At 53.8% G+C, this 15,084-nt stretch overlaps 1 protein-coding gene across 1 annotated transcript in view; it reads left to right on the forward strand.

Moving 5' to 3' along the window:
• Positions 1-794: 794 nt before the first annotated feature.
• Positions 795-15,084, forward strand: part of Limk1 (LIM domain kinase 1) — a 33,746-nt gene continuing 19,456 nt past the window's right edge. Inside the window, 2 exon segments of the mRNA XM_032886820.1 lie at positions 795-1,044; positions 2,745-2,841. Of these exon segments, the coding sequence (XP_032742711.1) occupies positions 990-1,044; positions 2,745-2,841 (152 nt within the window). The 5' untranslated portion in view covers positions 795-989.

Consider the following 15,084-nt stretch of genomic DNA (forward strand, 5'->3'; position numbering starts at 1 on the left):
CCACTCTCCCCTCACGCCCACCCTGACCACCAGGGTCTGCATTGGACCAGAGAGGCTCCGGGAGGATTGTGATCGTCTTCTCCAGAGATGACCGCTGGGCAGCTCCTTTGGAGCTCACAAACCGGCCGCCCGGCGCCTAAGTAGAGCGGATGATGAATGAAAGGTAGAGGAGGGGAGGAAGGGGCGGAGTTAGGGGCGGGTTTGCTGTGGGCGTGGCCTGGCACGCTCCGCCGGCCCAGCTGTGCGGCCGCGGGCGAAACTGCCTTCGTAGACCCGCATGGCTTCCGCCGAAGAGGAGGAGCCACGCAGAGGCAGCTTCGGCCTTCAGCGCCACGCAAGACCCACCCTTTCCGCTGTTCGCAGACCCAGCCGAATACCCCCCCGAGGGCGTGGCTGTTATTAGGGGGCGTGGCTTCTTTCGCGGCGGTGCGGTTCCAAGCGGGGACAATTCTGTCAATGCCGCATCTGGCAGTCCCTTAAAGTGGCCTGGAGAGGGCGTGGCTGCAGCTGAGAAGACGTGGTTACCGCTCCGGGGCGGGATTGTCGCTTGATGGGCGTGGTTATCTCCGTGAGGGGCGGAGCTGCCCAATGACAGTTCCTACAGGCAGAGCCCCCAGACCTCTTGTCACCCGGCAGAGGGCGGGTCTGTCTCTGAGGGGCGAGGCTACTGCTGTGGGGGCGGAGCCGCGCAGGGGCAGTTCCAGCCGGCCGCGTCGCGCGCGCGCCCCGCCCCTGCCGCAGCTCGCAGGCCCGCCCCGGCCCGCCCCTCCGCGCTTCTGTAGCAGCGGCAACGCGGAGCCGGTGTTCTCCAAGCCTGGTGTGGGAGTGCAGCGGAGCATCATCGCCGAAGCCGGAGCGGAGCGCTCGGCTCCGGCCCCGCGCTCCCCGCCTCCCGCCTTCTCGGGCCGGCGGCGGGCGAGCTCGCGGGCCCGGCCCCAGCTCTCCAGTGCCCCGCCGGTTGCCGGCGGTCCCCGCCCCCCGCCGAGTGCATGAGGTTGACGCTACTTTGTTGCACCTGGAGGGAAGAACGTATGGGAGAGGAAGGTGCGCCAGGCTGGGGGTCGGGGTCGGGGGTCGGGAGTATCTGAGGGGCGCCCGCAGAGGCGAGGCCGCGCCCCTGCCTCCTAGGGACGCGCCTGCCCTTCCGAAGCCCGCAGGCCGTTCTCTGTCACCCTCCCACCCTCTTTCTCTCTTCCTCGGCCCCGGGATGAACGACTCTCTCGAGTATGGAGGAATCCCCTCCTCTCATATCCTATTCGCTCTTACCCATCTCCCAGGTTACTGTTCATCCAGCACCTACCTTAGTCCTTAGTTCTCTGTCCCCCAGGTCTCGATCTCCACCGGCGACCAGGGATGGGGGTGGGGGGGCGCCCTTTGATAAAGCCTGACCCAGCAGAACTAAACTGCAGCAACCTTGGATCTGAGATGCAGACCCACGTTTATGGGGCTTTCTGACCTTGAACCAGTCACTAACATCCAGGGACTCAGTTTCCCCATCTGTGCAGTTTCCGGACTAAGTGAATTGGGGAACTAGTGGCGGGGGCGGTGGGGCACAAGAGAGCTATGCATCCTGGTTTGGTGACCGAATACTGCAGCGGTACACCACCATTAACTACCATCATACCGTGACCTCCCCCTTTTCCCTGCACCAATCCTAGTATTTAAGCAGTCTTGGCTAGAGTCCTAGCCTCTTTCAGCCTCGTCTCCCTCACTGAGAGGCTGCAGGTCTAGAGCCGCACTACAGTTGGGGTTCAAAGGCCTCTAGGATTCCTTCAGCCTGAATCAAAGACTGGGATCTCCCCTAGGTTTCTTTTTCAAAGCCCCCACAATAGGTTCGTCTGGTCAAAGGCAGGATCTGACCGCTCCTGCGTTGTCTCCCACTCTCCCACATCCCTGAAACCCTGTGTGGGGCACAGGCCCACCCTGTACTTAACAACACACCACTTTGCATGCTTGGATACTTGAAGAAGAGAAAGCAGAGACTTTGGAACCTGGCTGTGTGTGATAAAGAGAGGTCCCCTCTCTGGGGCTGAGATCTCATAGTCTATAGACTAGAGAGGAGCAGGCCAAGGGAATTTTGCAGGGCCCACCAGCTCTAGGGGTGCAAGGTCCTGGGGATGACTAAGCATGTGTAGTGGCTGCCTTAAGGAACTGTCAGAGGGCCTGGCATTCCAGCCCTGACCCCTCATCACGGTTCAACGAGGGCTATCACGTTGTAGTTGGTGACCTTGCTACTTTAGCCTAAGATGGACCAGCTGAGCTCTGCCAGTCCACTGCTCCTTTCCACACTGCAGGCAAGCAAGCAGAAAAAGCTGTCACCAGAGTGCCGTTCTCCACCTTGTTTCTAAATTCTGTTTTATTTTTCACCCTTTTTATACTTGGCTGTCGTTGAAGGGAACACCTCTGTTCTCCTCTATGTGTTCCAGATGGGCTCGGATAGGCTTGGTGACTTCATGTCCAAGCAGGACTCTAAGACATATATCTTTTATCTTCTTGCTTGGCAGAGTGAATACTCACCCTGTGTAGAAAGGCTCAGTGTGTGAGCAGAGCAGGCTAGACCACTGGCAGACTTCACTCTTTTTTTTTTTTTTTTTTTTTTTTTTTTTTTTTTCCGGAGCTGGGGATCGAACCCAGGGCCTTGCGCGCCTTGCGCTTCCTAGGCAAGCGCTCTACCACTGAGCTAAATCCCCAACCCCGACTTCACTCTTAAGAATAGCTCCTGACTTGGTCTCCGTCCTTTGCAGGAAGCGAGTTGCCTGTGTGTGCGAGCTGTGGCCAGAGTATCTATGACGGCCAGTACCTCCAGGCCCTGAATGCTGACTGGCATGCGGACTGCTTCAGGTAAGACGGGCTGGCTGGAGGGTAGGTGGTGCCTCAGCAAAGCCTGCCTGTGACCCGGATGTTTCTCCCATTGCTGTCCTTGCCTGTTATCTGCAATGGGTCGGTGGCCTCCGTTTTCCTTTCTCACAATAAGGAGCTTGTTCAGGGGGCGTATATGTGCATGTGTGCATATATGCACGCATGTATATATCTGTTGTTGCTGTCGTCATTATGTTGAGGGGCGACGTGTGCATTTCATGAGCACATGTGGAGGTCGCACGTGTGGAGGTCAGAGGACAGATATTGGGAGCTGGTTCTTTCCCTCCACCTTGAGGCTTTCTGGGTGTTCTCTGCTGCTGAGCTGCTAATTCGGACCAGCCGGTCTGGGAGCTTCCGGCTGAGGCGGATTCTCTCATCTCCTCCTCCCTTCTGGAAGTTGGAAGATGATGGACGCTTCCCAGTACTTCCGGCTGGTCATACAGAGTTGAGGGGTCAAACTCAAGCTGCCAGGCTTCTCCAGCGAGCACCCACCTTTCACCCCCGCTCTCCTAGATATGTTCTTGAAACAGGGTCTTGTAGCGCAAGCCTGGCCTGAAACAGCTGAGCTCCATTTCGCCTGCCTCAGCCTACGCAGGGGCTAAGACTGCAGGTGTGTGCCATCACGTCTCAGCTTGTGTAGCAGACTTTCAATCCCACTTAGGGACGAGACTGTCTGTCGGAAGAGGGCTTACCTAGCATTCATGAGGTCCTAGGTTCGATTCCCCAGCACCACATGAACCAGACATGTGACACATGTCTGTAAGCCCAGCACTCAGGAGATGGAAGCAGGAAGATCGGAAGTCTTAAGGTCTTCCTCAGATGAGTAATGAGTTCAGGGATAGCCTGGGCTACATGTGACTCCGTCTCAAAGAAGCAAACAAAAATCTTCCTTAGAGAACTTATATTTAAGGTAACATGGTGCACCGTGTTAATAGTCACACTCTGTGGGATTATAAAAGAGTCCACACATGTTCAGGTGTAATTGTGTATATGTGCATGTGCATGTGTGGGGTGCACATACGTGTATGGGGAGGCAGAGGTGGACAGCAGGTGGCTTCCTCAAGTGCCCTCCACTGTATTTTTGGAGTCAGAGTCTCCTGCCAAACCTGGAGTTCACTGATTTGCCTAAGTAGTGAGATCAGGGATCTTTCCGTCTCCTCACTGCCCCCTCCAACCTCAGAGCTACAGTTACAGATGCTGTGTGTCTGGTGTGTCTGGCTTTTTTTTTTTTTTTTTTAATGGATTCTGGGAATATGGGCTTTAGTCCTCATGCTCGTGTGACAAACTTTCCCACCAGCCCTGCCATCTCCCTAGCCCTCAGAAGTGATTCTGTTTTTCAGTTGGAGGCTAGTGGAATTCGCCACGAGGAATCCATGGTAGGGAGGGAAAGGCACATCAGGTCCAAAGGGAATCCTAGCCACTGTCCCTAGGCCATAGTTGCCCCTAAAGATGTGTCAGCCAATGAAAATAGCCCTGACGGGGTTGGGGATTTAGCTCAGTGGTAGGCGCTTGCCTAGGAAGCGCAAGGCTCTGGGTTCAGTCCCCAGCTCCGAAAAAAAAAAAAAAAAAAAAAAAAAAAAAAAAAAACAGTGAAAATAGCCTGACCTCCAGATTCTGCACAGACCAAGACTATGGTCAGAGACTTAGTAAAACAGTTGGCACCCACAAGGTCCACAAAGCAACCTTGTGATACGTCACAAGTTCAAAGCTACCCTGAGCTACATGGCCCCTGTCTGAGGCATCCTTTTCTAATACTTAGGAGGATCTGAACGTTTTATGCCATTGGCAGTTAGTTGTATGTGTCTCCCAAGGACAAATTGGGGCACAGAGAGGGTCATTCTTCTGCCTGAAGTCACATGACCAGGAAGGAGAAAGAATACACAGTGCCCACTCTAAGGGCAGAAGAGAAACAGATAGCACATTTTGGGACTCAAAGCATACGCTCAGAGGAAAGTCAGAGAGGCCCATGAAGGGATCTTGACCCACAGAGGGCCGTTCTTGACCCAGAGAGTCGAGGCCATGGGGACTGGCGGTGATGAGACACGGTAAGCCAATGGATAACGCAGTTAGGAGACCCAAGTTCACAGGGAGTTGGTCGTGGGCATTGAATGCCAGGATTAGGCCGTTCTGGAGACAATAGAGAGGCACAGACAGCTGGGGAGCGTGCTGTTTGTTGAAGATTGTCATCTCAGTGGGCAGATGGCACAACTTGGCAGGACGAGACTGTCATAGTAATTCAGGGGTCTGACTCATTAGCCTGATTTAGGATTGTGACTGAGGAGGGAGGCTCTGTGATACGGAAGGGGTTACATGGGGTTGGGGAGTCAACTCAGCTGGTAAAAGTATTTGCCTCAGGACCTGAGTTCGACCCCCAGAACCTATGAGTGTAGCCATATAATCCCAGCACTGGGGACATGGTGGCATGTGACAAAACCTATCCTGGTGTCTACTCACCACAGATAGGGAATTCATTACAGACAGAGGCAAGTACCACCAAAGTCCAACTTTTTGAATCAATGAGTTTTATAGGGGTTACTTCCAGGAATCTTGGTAAGGGGTTACTTATAGTAGTGACTTAAAGACAGCTGCATCACCAAAGCCCAGCGTGGGTGACAGCTCACAAAGCTGGGAACCTGGAACACACTGCCCAGCCTGCAGGCAGCCTCATCACATTAGAGTGGCCTTTCCCTGAGGTAATTGGTCTTAACTTCTTCCTGGCAGCCTGGCTGACTTCTGCTTCCTCCAGGCGACTGGTCTGATCTAAAAGCTCTCTTTGCAGCTTAGCCCTGCTGCCCTCCAGAGAAAGACTCTTGGCTTTTATTGCTTCCTTTGACAGAGAGGGACCTACTGAATCTGGTCGGTTTCAGGGACTTCCTGAAGCTATTTTGAGTTGTTTACCTTTCTGCTTCAGGAGCTCCCTGTAGGATGGATTTTTTTTTTCACTCTCTGAGGGAACTCTTACACAACAAGTGGAGACACACCAATCCTTGGGGTTCCCTGGTCAGCCAGCTTAGCAGCCAGCCAGACCCAGGCCTCACTGGTAGATCCTGACTCTGATAACATAGTGACTGGCTGTTAGAGAAGCTTGACCTAGGGCCTTCTCATATGTACATACAACCATGAGCACATGCTGGGGGGGAGGGGTGATCTTTGAAAAGCACAAATTGCACATCCTTAATCCCTAATACCCCCAAATCAGGGCTGCAGCTGAAGGTCAGTTGGTAGAGTGTTTGCTTAGCATGCACAAAGCTCTGGGTTCAATCTCAACACAGTGCAAGACAGGTGTGATTGCATGCTTATAGTTCCAGAACTCTCGAGGTGGAATCAGAGGAGACTCAAGAGTTCAAGGTCGTCTTGAGCTACATAGGGAGTTCAAGACCAACCTAGGCTACACAAGACACTGTCTCAAAATTTTCATAACATCCCCAAAATGTAAATATCAACATGATGCCACCAGTAGAAAGTTCCAAGCTGGACCGATTATGACAAGTCACAGTCAAAGCACAGGTACACTTTCAAATATTGTGGGTCAGGCTAGAAATGGCTTGGCAGTTAAGAGTGCTTGTTGCCTTTGCAGAGGACCAGAGTGTGATCTCCCCTGCACTGGTGTTAGGTTGTTGGGGTAGCTCATAGCCACCTACCTACCTGTAATTCCAGCTCCAGGGAATCCACTGCCCTCTTGTGGCCTCTGCATGTACTACACTCACGTGTGAACACACTGAAAAATACGTCTCTAAAAAAGATCATTACATAAAATTTCCTTCGAAGAAATCGGCGAGATGACTCAGTTACAAGCACTAGCTGCTCTTCCAGAGAGGCCATAGGTTCAATTCCAAGGGCCAGTGTGGTAGTTCACAACCATCTATAACTCCAGTTATAGGGTCCAGGACCTGACACCCTTTTACAGATAGCCTCTTCCGGCCTCTGTGGGCACTAAGCACACATTGTTGCACAAATATGTATACATGCAAAATCAAAATTGTAAAAGAAAATGTCTCTGGATATGTGGGTAAGTCCTATCTGAAACATAAATTAATCGGCTGTTTATTTAGACTTGGGTCCCATTCCCAAGATCCCACATTGTACATAGGCAAATATTCCATAATCCAAAGTCACACAAAGCCCTTGTGATCTCAAACATCTGAAGCTGTATTTGTAGTAGTAGATCAGATCCCCCCACTATCAAGCATGCGCTCTCGCCAGCTCCCTTCCCTCCCTCTCCCCTCCCTCTCCCCTCCCTCCCTCCTTACCATCTCCCTTCCCTTCCTTCCTTCCTCTCCAGTGCTTTCGACCTGATCCCAGAGCCTTAGCACAAGCTAGACAATATAGCACCAAGCTCATCCCCAACTTTTGGATTTCTGAGATGAGAGTCTTGGTGTGTAGCCTAGACCTGGCCCAAATTTGGTTTTCCATGCCCAGTGCTAGGGTTATAGGGGTATACTACAACACCCAGCTGCAAGCATTCTCTCTCTCTCTCTCTCTCTCTCTCTCTCTCTCCCCTCTCCCTCTCCCTCTCCCTCTCCCTCTCCCTCTCCCTCTCCCTCCCTCTCCTCTCCCCTCTCTCCCCTCTCTCCCCTCTCTCCCCTCTCCCTCTCTCCCCTCTCCCTCTCCTCTCTCTCTCTCTCTCTCTCTCTCTCTCTCTCTCTCTCTCTCTCTTTCTCTCTCTCTCCCTCTGTCTCTCTCTCTCCCTCTCCCTCCTCCCCCCCCCTTCCTCCCTCCCTCCCCCCTTCTCTCTCCCTCCTTCTCTCTCCTCTCTCTCTCTTTCTCTCTCTCTCTCTCTCCCTCTCTCTCCTCTCTCTCCTCTCTCTCTCTTCTCTCTCTCCTCTCCTTTCCCCCCCACTCTGTGTGTGTATGTGTATGTGTGTGTGTGTGTGTGTGCGTGCGTGCACCTGTCTGCACATACGTGCACCATGCTATATATGTGAATAACTTGTTATCAGAGGTTAGCTTGTGGGGATGAGTTCTCTCTTCCCACCATCGTAAGTATTGGGAATCGAACTCAGGTTACCAGGCTTGGTGGCAGTTGCCTTTATACCCTGATCCATCTTTCCAGCCCTCCAGCGTATCTTTTTTTTTTTAAAGATTTGTTTATTTTATTTATATGAGTACACTGTAGCTGTCCTCAGACACATCAGAAGAGGGCATCAGATCTCATTACAGATGGTTGTGAGCCACCATGTGGTTGCTGTGATTTGAACTCAGGACCTCTGGAAGAGCAGTCAGTGCTCTTAACAGCTGAGCCATCTCTCCAGCCCCCCTCCAGCTTATCTTTAGAGACCAAGTCTCTCTCTGAATCCAGAGCTTACCATTGCATCTAGGTTGGCCAGCCAGTGAACCCCTGAGGTCCTCCAATGCCCACCCCTCAGGACTGGGCTATGGATAAGCACCATTGTTCCTAGTCTCACGTGGGTGCTAGGGATTTGAACTCGGGTCCTCATGCTTGGCAAAGCAAGATCTTACCCATTGAGCCATCTCTCCAGTCCTCAAGCATTCTTTAGTATTAATCCAGCCTAGCATAACCGTCCTCCAGCATACGGTATTTGCCTAATTTCGTGTGAGAAATAGAGATTCAGCCACAGCCAGCTCTTAAGCGAAGGTTGTCACTGCCTGAGGTGGGATCTGACCATCTCTTGCACGTTATATTGCAGAGTTGAATGGGCTCTGATGAGCAGCAGGTCCATACTAGGGAGAGGGTGTCCATTGTCAGTAGTTTTGGGGGCAGGTTAGTTACGCCTGTCACTTGAGTAGCAGTTAGATTTAAAATGGGGCCAAAAGGAATCAGGAAATTCTCTTTAGGGGACCCTGTGACTAGCAGGGAAGGAAGGCACGAGAGACCCCCGAGGGTAGCCCCCTATGTTGTATTCCAAAATAGAGGCAAGGGACAGATTGCAGGGGCCCTGGCTTTGAATGGCCCACTCCGTGCTACCTAGAGAAGGTTAAGATCCAGCTTGGGGCTGCAGAGAGAGAATATGTTCAACTCTCTCTGAGGTGGAGGGACACAAGAGCCTCAATGGGAAGGGCAGTGAGACCTCCTGCTCCCATATCAGAGTCAGAGCCCAGATCCCTCCTTCCTCACCTGCAGTCAGAGCCTACATCCCTACCTCCCCTATCCTAGCCCACTAACAGGAAGACAGCTCAGAGGAAGATCACAGCTGTCCAGAGCATGTGGCAGACAGGCAGTAAGCCTAACTCCGCAGGACATCTGAGGCCACCTTCCAATGGCTTGAACCTCTTAGTGACATTGGGACCTTTGTTCCTTTGTCCTCTTTAAAGCTACTTAGACCAGAGGGATGTGTGTGACAAGACTGGACAGCCTGCTTCTCCACCACCAGGTCGGGGAGGTGACATCATGAGTTGTCACATGCCCTGCCTTCCATGCCTTACCATGTGCTCTTCCCTGTGGAACACCCTGGGGATCCTGAGTCAGCTCTTCCCAAGCCCCTGTCCTATCCAGGCCCCCTCGGGACAACCTGCGAGCCAGAGTGCTGCGTATTGAAGCAGTTTGACTTATGAGGAAACAGACGCAGAGGTCATCTACGTGTCCCAGGACTCCACGTAGCCTGACTGCAGAGCCTGCACTATGTAACCAGTGTGTGCTCACGGCGCTGTCCTGCCCCTCCCAGATACAGGCTCCTGCCTTCTAGCAGGAAAGCAGACCAGAGAAGAGACCAGAGATAGCATTCCAAGGAAGTGACAGTGAAGGCACAGAGTGGCAGGAAGCGAGGGAGGAACTCATATGTTCAGAGGCACTGAGCGTGGTGGAGGTGTCCCAGGAATCAGCAAACCGCACTGCGGGACCGACACACGGGGCTGGCAGAGAATCATCCAGCCTTGTGGGCTTTTGTTCCTCATGGTGCTCGGGACCAAACCCAGAGCCTTGGGCTTGCTAGGCAAGCACTCTGCTAAATGTCCAAGTGCTAATGTTTATGTGCAAGGGAGTTGGGGGCTCTGGGGCTGTCACTCAGTAATAGCCCACTTGCCTGGCCTGTTCTTTCTCCAGCGCTAACAGGAAACTTTTTTTTATTTGTTTACATTTTTATTTATTATGTATGTGTGGAGATTAGAGGACAACTGGGAGTTTATTATTCTGTCCTTCCCCCATGTGGGTGGGACCCAAGGACCAAATTCAGGTCGTTATGCTTGTTCGTGGGCATCTTTCCCTGCTGAGCCTTCTCACCAACCTTGGTGGGAGGGATGGAGACGGGAGGCAGCAGTGAGTACTGGGCATTGAACCCAGGGCCTTGTGAGTACCAGGCAAAAGCCCTGTCAGTGTACTATGTCCCAGCCTTCCGGCTACATCAGTGTCTGTCGAGGGCAGAGGTACGCCACCTGCGTGCGGGTCACAACCCTTTTGGAAGTCACATATCAGATATCCTGCGTACCAAATATTTATGTTACGATGGACAACAGTAGCAAAATTACAGTTCCGATGTAGCGCCGGTGACGATTTTATGGTTGAGAGTCAGCCCAACATGAGGAACTGTACTAAAAAGGCCGCAGTGTTAGGAAGGCTGAGAAGCGCTGGCCCAGGGACCTGGAAGGACCTGCAGAAGGTTCCCTGGGCTGTGCATTTTTTTCTGAGTCCTCTGATCCAGGCTCTGAGTCCCACTGCAGTGTCTCTGCCCCTGGTCTGGAGGAAATCCTAAGCTGACATAACAGGGAAGGCCATAGATACTGTGACAGGTGTCCCAGGACGCATGTTAGCTGGAGATGCTCTGTTGACAGTACAAAGGCACTGGGCTTCATCATCACAGAGGACCCTGTCTGTGCCCCACTGCCACACTTCCTGGTGGCTCTGCTCCCCCCACCCCACCCCCAGAAGATCAGAGCCAGGCCAGGGGTCCAAAGTTTCCTGGGCCCAGCCTCTGTGTGCTGTGCCATGCCTGCAGGGTCCTTTTCCCAGGAGCCTTCCTTGGTGCACAATTCCTAGAGCTCTGGTAGCCTGGGTAATCTCCCTAGAGGCTGGGTGGGGTAGCCCTGAGCCAGGAATGGTGAATGGGCTGTAGCCTGACGGGGAGCCTCAGCTGGGAGAAAGCTCCCATTCAAGGAACCTCCCCCGTAAGGAGGCTGAGCTGACCACGGGAAGTTGGCCTCTGTTCCCTTGGGGATGGCACCGGAAGAGACAGCTGCTCTGGGGCCTGTCCTTGTCCCTAGAGAGGCCCAAGCACTCAGTGCTTTTGTCCAGGAAGAGGCTAAGGAGCACATCAGATACCGGGGACTTTCTCCAGATCCAGAGGCTAGGAGTAGAGAAGTGGGGTAGAGCCTAGACCCTTCACCTCCCTAATTGTGCTCGCCCACATCCCTTCTTCCTGCGCAGTCAGAGCCCCTCATACCTTCCCTGCTGCCTTGCCACAGACTCAAAGCCTAGTTCCCTCCCTTCCCACCTCCTTTCATTGTCCGAGCCTAGCTCTCTCTTCTAGGGTCACAGCCCAGATCCTTTCTCCCTGCCTTTTACCTGGAGTCATAGTTTAACCACTCCTTCAACACTTGTCCACTGTAGTCCTAACCTAGATCCCGCGTTTTCCGACTTCCTACCTATAGTCAGGGCTTAGATCCCTTCCTGCCTACCTCTCTACCTTCAGTCAGAGCAAGGACCACTCCTTGCTGACCTCTGCCTGAGTAGAGATCTCTCTCCCTCTTCTGTGACCAAAGCCCAAGCCAAAGACACTGGCTGCTTCCTGTCGCAATCTGAGAAAGAGGCCTTCCTCAGCCGCACTTCTGCCTCCTCCCCGTGGTGTGGCCACACAGGCCCTACCCCCTGCAACCTCCAATCCTGAGTCCCCACAGTAGGATGGGGAAGCCTTGGCCAGGCCACCCATGGGCTCCTACAGGCCTCCAGAGTCTCCAGACATAGCTGCAGAGAATGCAGCCAGCTTTGGCCCTGAGAAGGACCCGCTGCCTCCGTGGGGCTAAGTGAGTAGAAAGCGCCTCCCCACCTGTCCTGGGCTAAGAGACTGGGGCTGGAGGTTGGGGGGAACTAAAGAGCAGACCTATCTGGGGATTGCTGTGGGGCAGAACTGAAACTCTTTAGTGAAATCTGCCGGCCATGAGGAGAGCAGGCTGCTACTGAGCTGTTGGACCCTCTGGTACCTTCTCCTAGTGACGCTGTCCCCCACACCCCAACTGCTCAGTCTTCCCCCCCCCCCCCCCCGGTGTCGTAGAATGAGGAGGGAGGACCCTTATACCTGTCACTGTGACAGTGTCCCTTGCCATAGAGCCCCTCATCTGTTCCGTCCTCCCTAGGGTCCTCTCCTGTCCTGCTCCAGCCTGGCTCTGCTAGAGAAAACCATGGGACAGTCTCCTCAGAAATTTTACCTAGCTGGCTCTGGCACCAGCCCTAGGCCCCATCTACCTGACGTACCTACCTCTCTTGATATGGAGGACTCTTTTTGAGATAGGATCTCATATATGCAAGGCTGACGTCACACTGGCTAGGTAGCCCAGAATGACCTCAAACTCCTGATTCTCCTGCCTCCACCTCCCAAGTCCTGCTATTACAGGCAGGCACCACCACTGTGGCCGGGAGTAGGAACCAGGGCTTTGTGATGTGAGACAGGGACTCTATCAACTCAGCCACATGCCCAGCGCATCTCAATGCGCTTTGTAGAGAACCAAGCCGGGTGTTTGCTCTCCTCCCTTCCCTGGCCCCTGTCTGGATATGGACTGAGGATTGAGGGACTGGGCAAGGTCTGAAGTTCCCTTGTGCCTTCCATCAGCAAAGGTCTGTTGAAGCCCAGGGCCAGCCACCACCCCCTGTCATGACCACACAACCTGAGCCGAATGAAGCCTTAGCTTAGGGAGTTTCCTACTAGATGAACTTAAGAGCTTTCTCTCCCAGGGTGGGATCTAACCAAGCACCTGTCATCCCAGCACTGGAGCGGTAGAGGCAGGAGGACGGGAAGCTCAAGGTTGATCTGGGGAGGTAGTTCAGTCAGAGTGCTTGCCTAGTGTGCATGAGTCCTTGGGTTCCATCGCCAGCAGTGTATAAACTGGCTAGAAGACACAGCACTCGCAGTAGAAGTACCATCCAGGAGTTCAGGGTCATCTTCTGCTATATAGCGAGTTCAAGAAGGCCAGCCTTTGCTCTGTGAGGCCCTCTGTCAATAGAGAGCGAAGGGGGCAGGGGACAGAGGGAGCGGACAGAGTCACAGACAGCAGAGAGTGCCTAAGCAGTACTAAGGGTGCCCGGTGGGATCAGACCCCTCCGGCGGGTGTGTTTGCAGATCGTTTGTGCTGCTGCTCTGCAGTGCCGGCTGGGAGAGGCTTCAAGGAAGTAGTGACCTGGTAGGGGATGTGCTGAGCAGAGCTGGTGAGCGAGTCATGGTCAGGTTGTTCTGCTGCAGTGGCTGCGGCTGGGCTCAGCTCGGCTCGCTCCCCAGCAGGAGTGATGAATGAGTGGGTGGAGGAGGAGCCAGGGAGTTTCCTACTAGATGAACTTAAGAGCTTTCTCATCCAGGGTGGGTTGTGGCTGCTCCTACGTCCACACCCATAAGGGGAACAGGCACGCAGCAGCCCCGCTTCCTGCAGCATGACACAGGGGAGTGATGGGCAGACCCCTGTGACACTCCTGTGACCCAGGCGTGGACAGGAAGCAAGTCACTGATCGTGTAGGACTGCGGGCCTTCCTGAAAGAACAGGGTCTGCACTGCCTCTTTGCACTGTGAGGCCCCATCTGTGGCATCTTTTATCAGGTTTAAGGCCCCTAAGAGGGCTACACCGGGGTCCCACGTTCAGAGACTCCTTCCCCTGCGGCAGCCTCCCAGCAGTGCCAAGCCCCTCCCCTACTCTGCCCTGGGCTGTTGCCAGGGGAGTTGGGAGAGTAGGCATGACGTCATGCCTCCTGCCCTGCACTCACTGTCCCCGCCTCTGCTGTTCTCTGACTCCCCCAGGGGGACACCTCATCAGGCCCCTTTCCTGGGAACACCACTCCACCCAGTTTCAACTGAACTCTGACATTTTGTGCTCCCCGGCCTGAGCCCCTCCCTGCAGGCCGGACACCCAGACAATGGGAAACAAGCTAGGATCTTCTTAAAGAGACAGTGTCCTGCCAGCCAGCCGGTGTCTAGCTGTCCTTCCTGTCTTCTTCTCAGTTATAGTTCTAGCAAGCCACTGGGGTGGGGGGTGGGGGGACAAACAGTCTCACCCACCTAATCTCTCCTGCCTTGGTACCCAGGACAGGACAGTCCAGCTCCTCCTGGGCCCATGTGACTCAGGCATATCTAGGCACAAAGAACCCTAGAGCCAGCTCAGGCTCACCGGAGAGTCCCCATCCACCGGGATGCTTGGACCAGAAGTTGGGCACCTGTTTTAAAGGCAAAGACACCATTCCTCTCCATCTGTCCTTCAGCCCCGACCCCAGCCTCCTGGGTTCTCTCTTAGGCTAAGAGGGACTGCTGGCTTTGCTGCCCCTGGGCTGAGGGAAGACAGGGATATGGATGTAATGATAGGGATGTCCTTACGAAGGCCTGAGGGCTGCTGAGCTTTGGAAAGCTACAGCATCCTGCATCTTCACTGGCGGTGTCTCTTCTGCATCCTGAACCCAATCCCTACCTAGCTCCATGAGACAAGGTTAGCTCTACAGGGCCTGTGCTTGTAGGTGGGAACCTGGGCAGCTTGGGGCCTTTATAGCTCGTCTCCCCTGAGGGATTTTGTCTTGTTGGGTTTTTTATTTGAGTGTTTGTTTTGAGCTGGTGTTTTCCTTCAGTGCCCTGACTGGCCTGCAGGCTGGTCTTGAATCCCCATGCATCCCCCTACCTCTGCCTCCCAAGTGCTAAAGCAGAAGGTACTGGCAATTCAGGTCCCCTGCTTTAAGGGTGACAGAGCCCTGGGCTGTGGAGGAGAGTTCGGGAGAAAGCCAGCGGGTCCATTAGTGGGAGGCCTGTGGTTTGTTTCATGCTCTCTCTGTTCCTGGGCTCTGTTCCTCCATTTGGCTGGTGACCAAGAGCAAGTCACCTTCCTTCTGAGCCATCTTCTTTGCATGAGAGGAAACAGGGGCCCAGATGAGAAGCTGCTCTCATTCTGAGACTAGAAGGTAGGCAGCTCCTTTAGCCTATCGTGGCAGAACGGAAATAGATGGTTGTACAGGCTGTGCATGGAAAAAGCTATAGAAGGAGCTGGGCACAGTGATACCTTTACTCCCAGTACTAAGGAGAAAGAAGCAGGCAGACCTCTGTGAGTTCAAGGCCAGCATGCTCTACATAAAGAGGAACAGCCAGGGCTAGAGAG

This window comes from Rattus rattus, chromosome 16, assembly GCF_011064425.1.
Source record: "Rattus rattus isolate New Zealand chromosome 16, Rrattus_CSIRO_v1, whole genome shotgun sequence".
Taxonomy (NCBI): domain Eukaryota; kingdom Metazoa; phylum Chordata; class Mammalia; order Rodentia; family Muridae; genus Rattus; species Rattus rattus.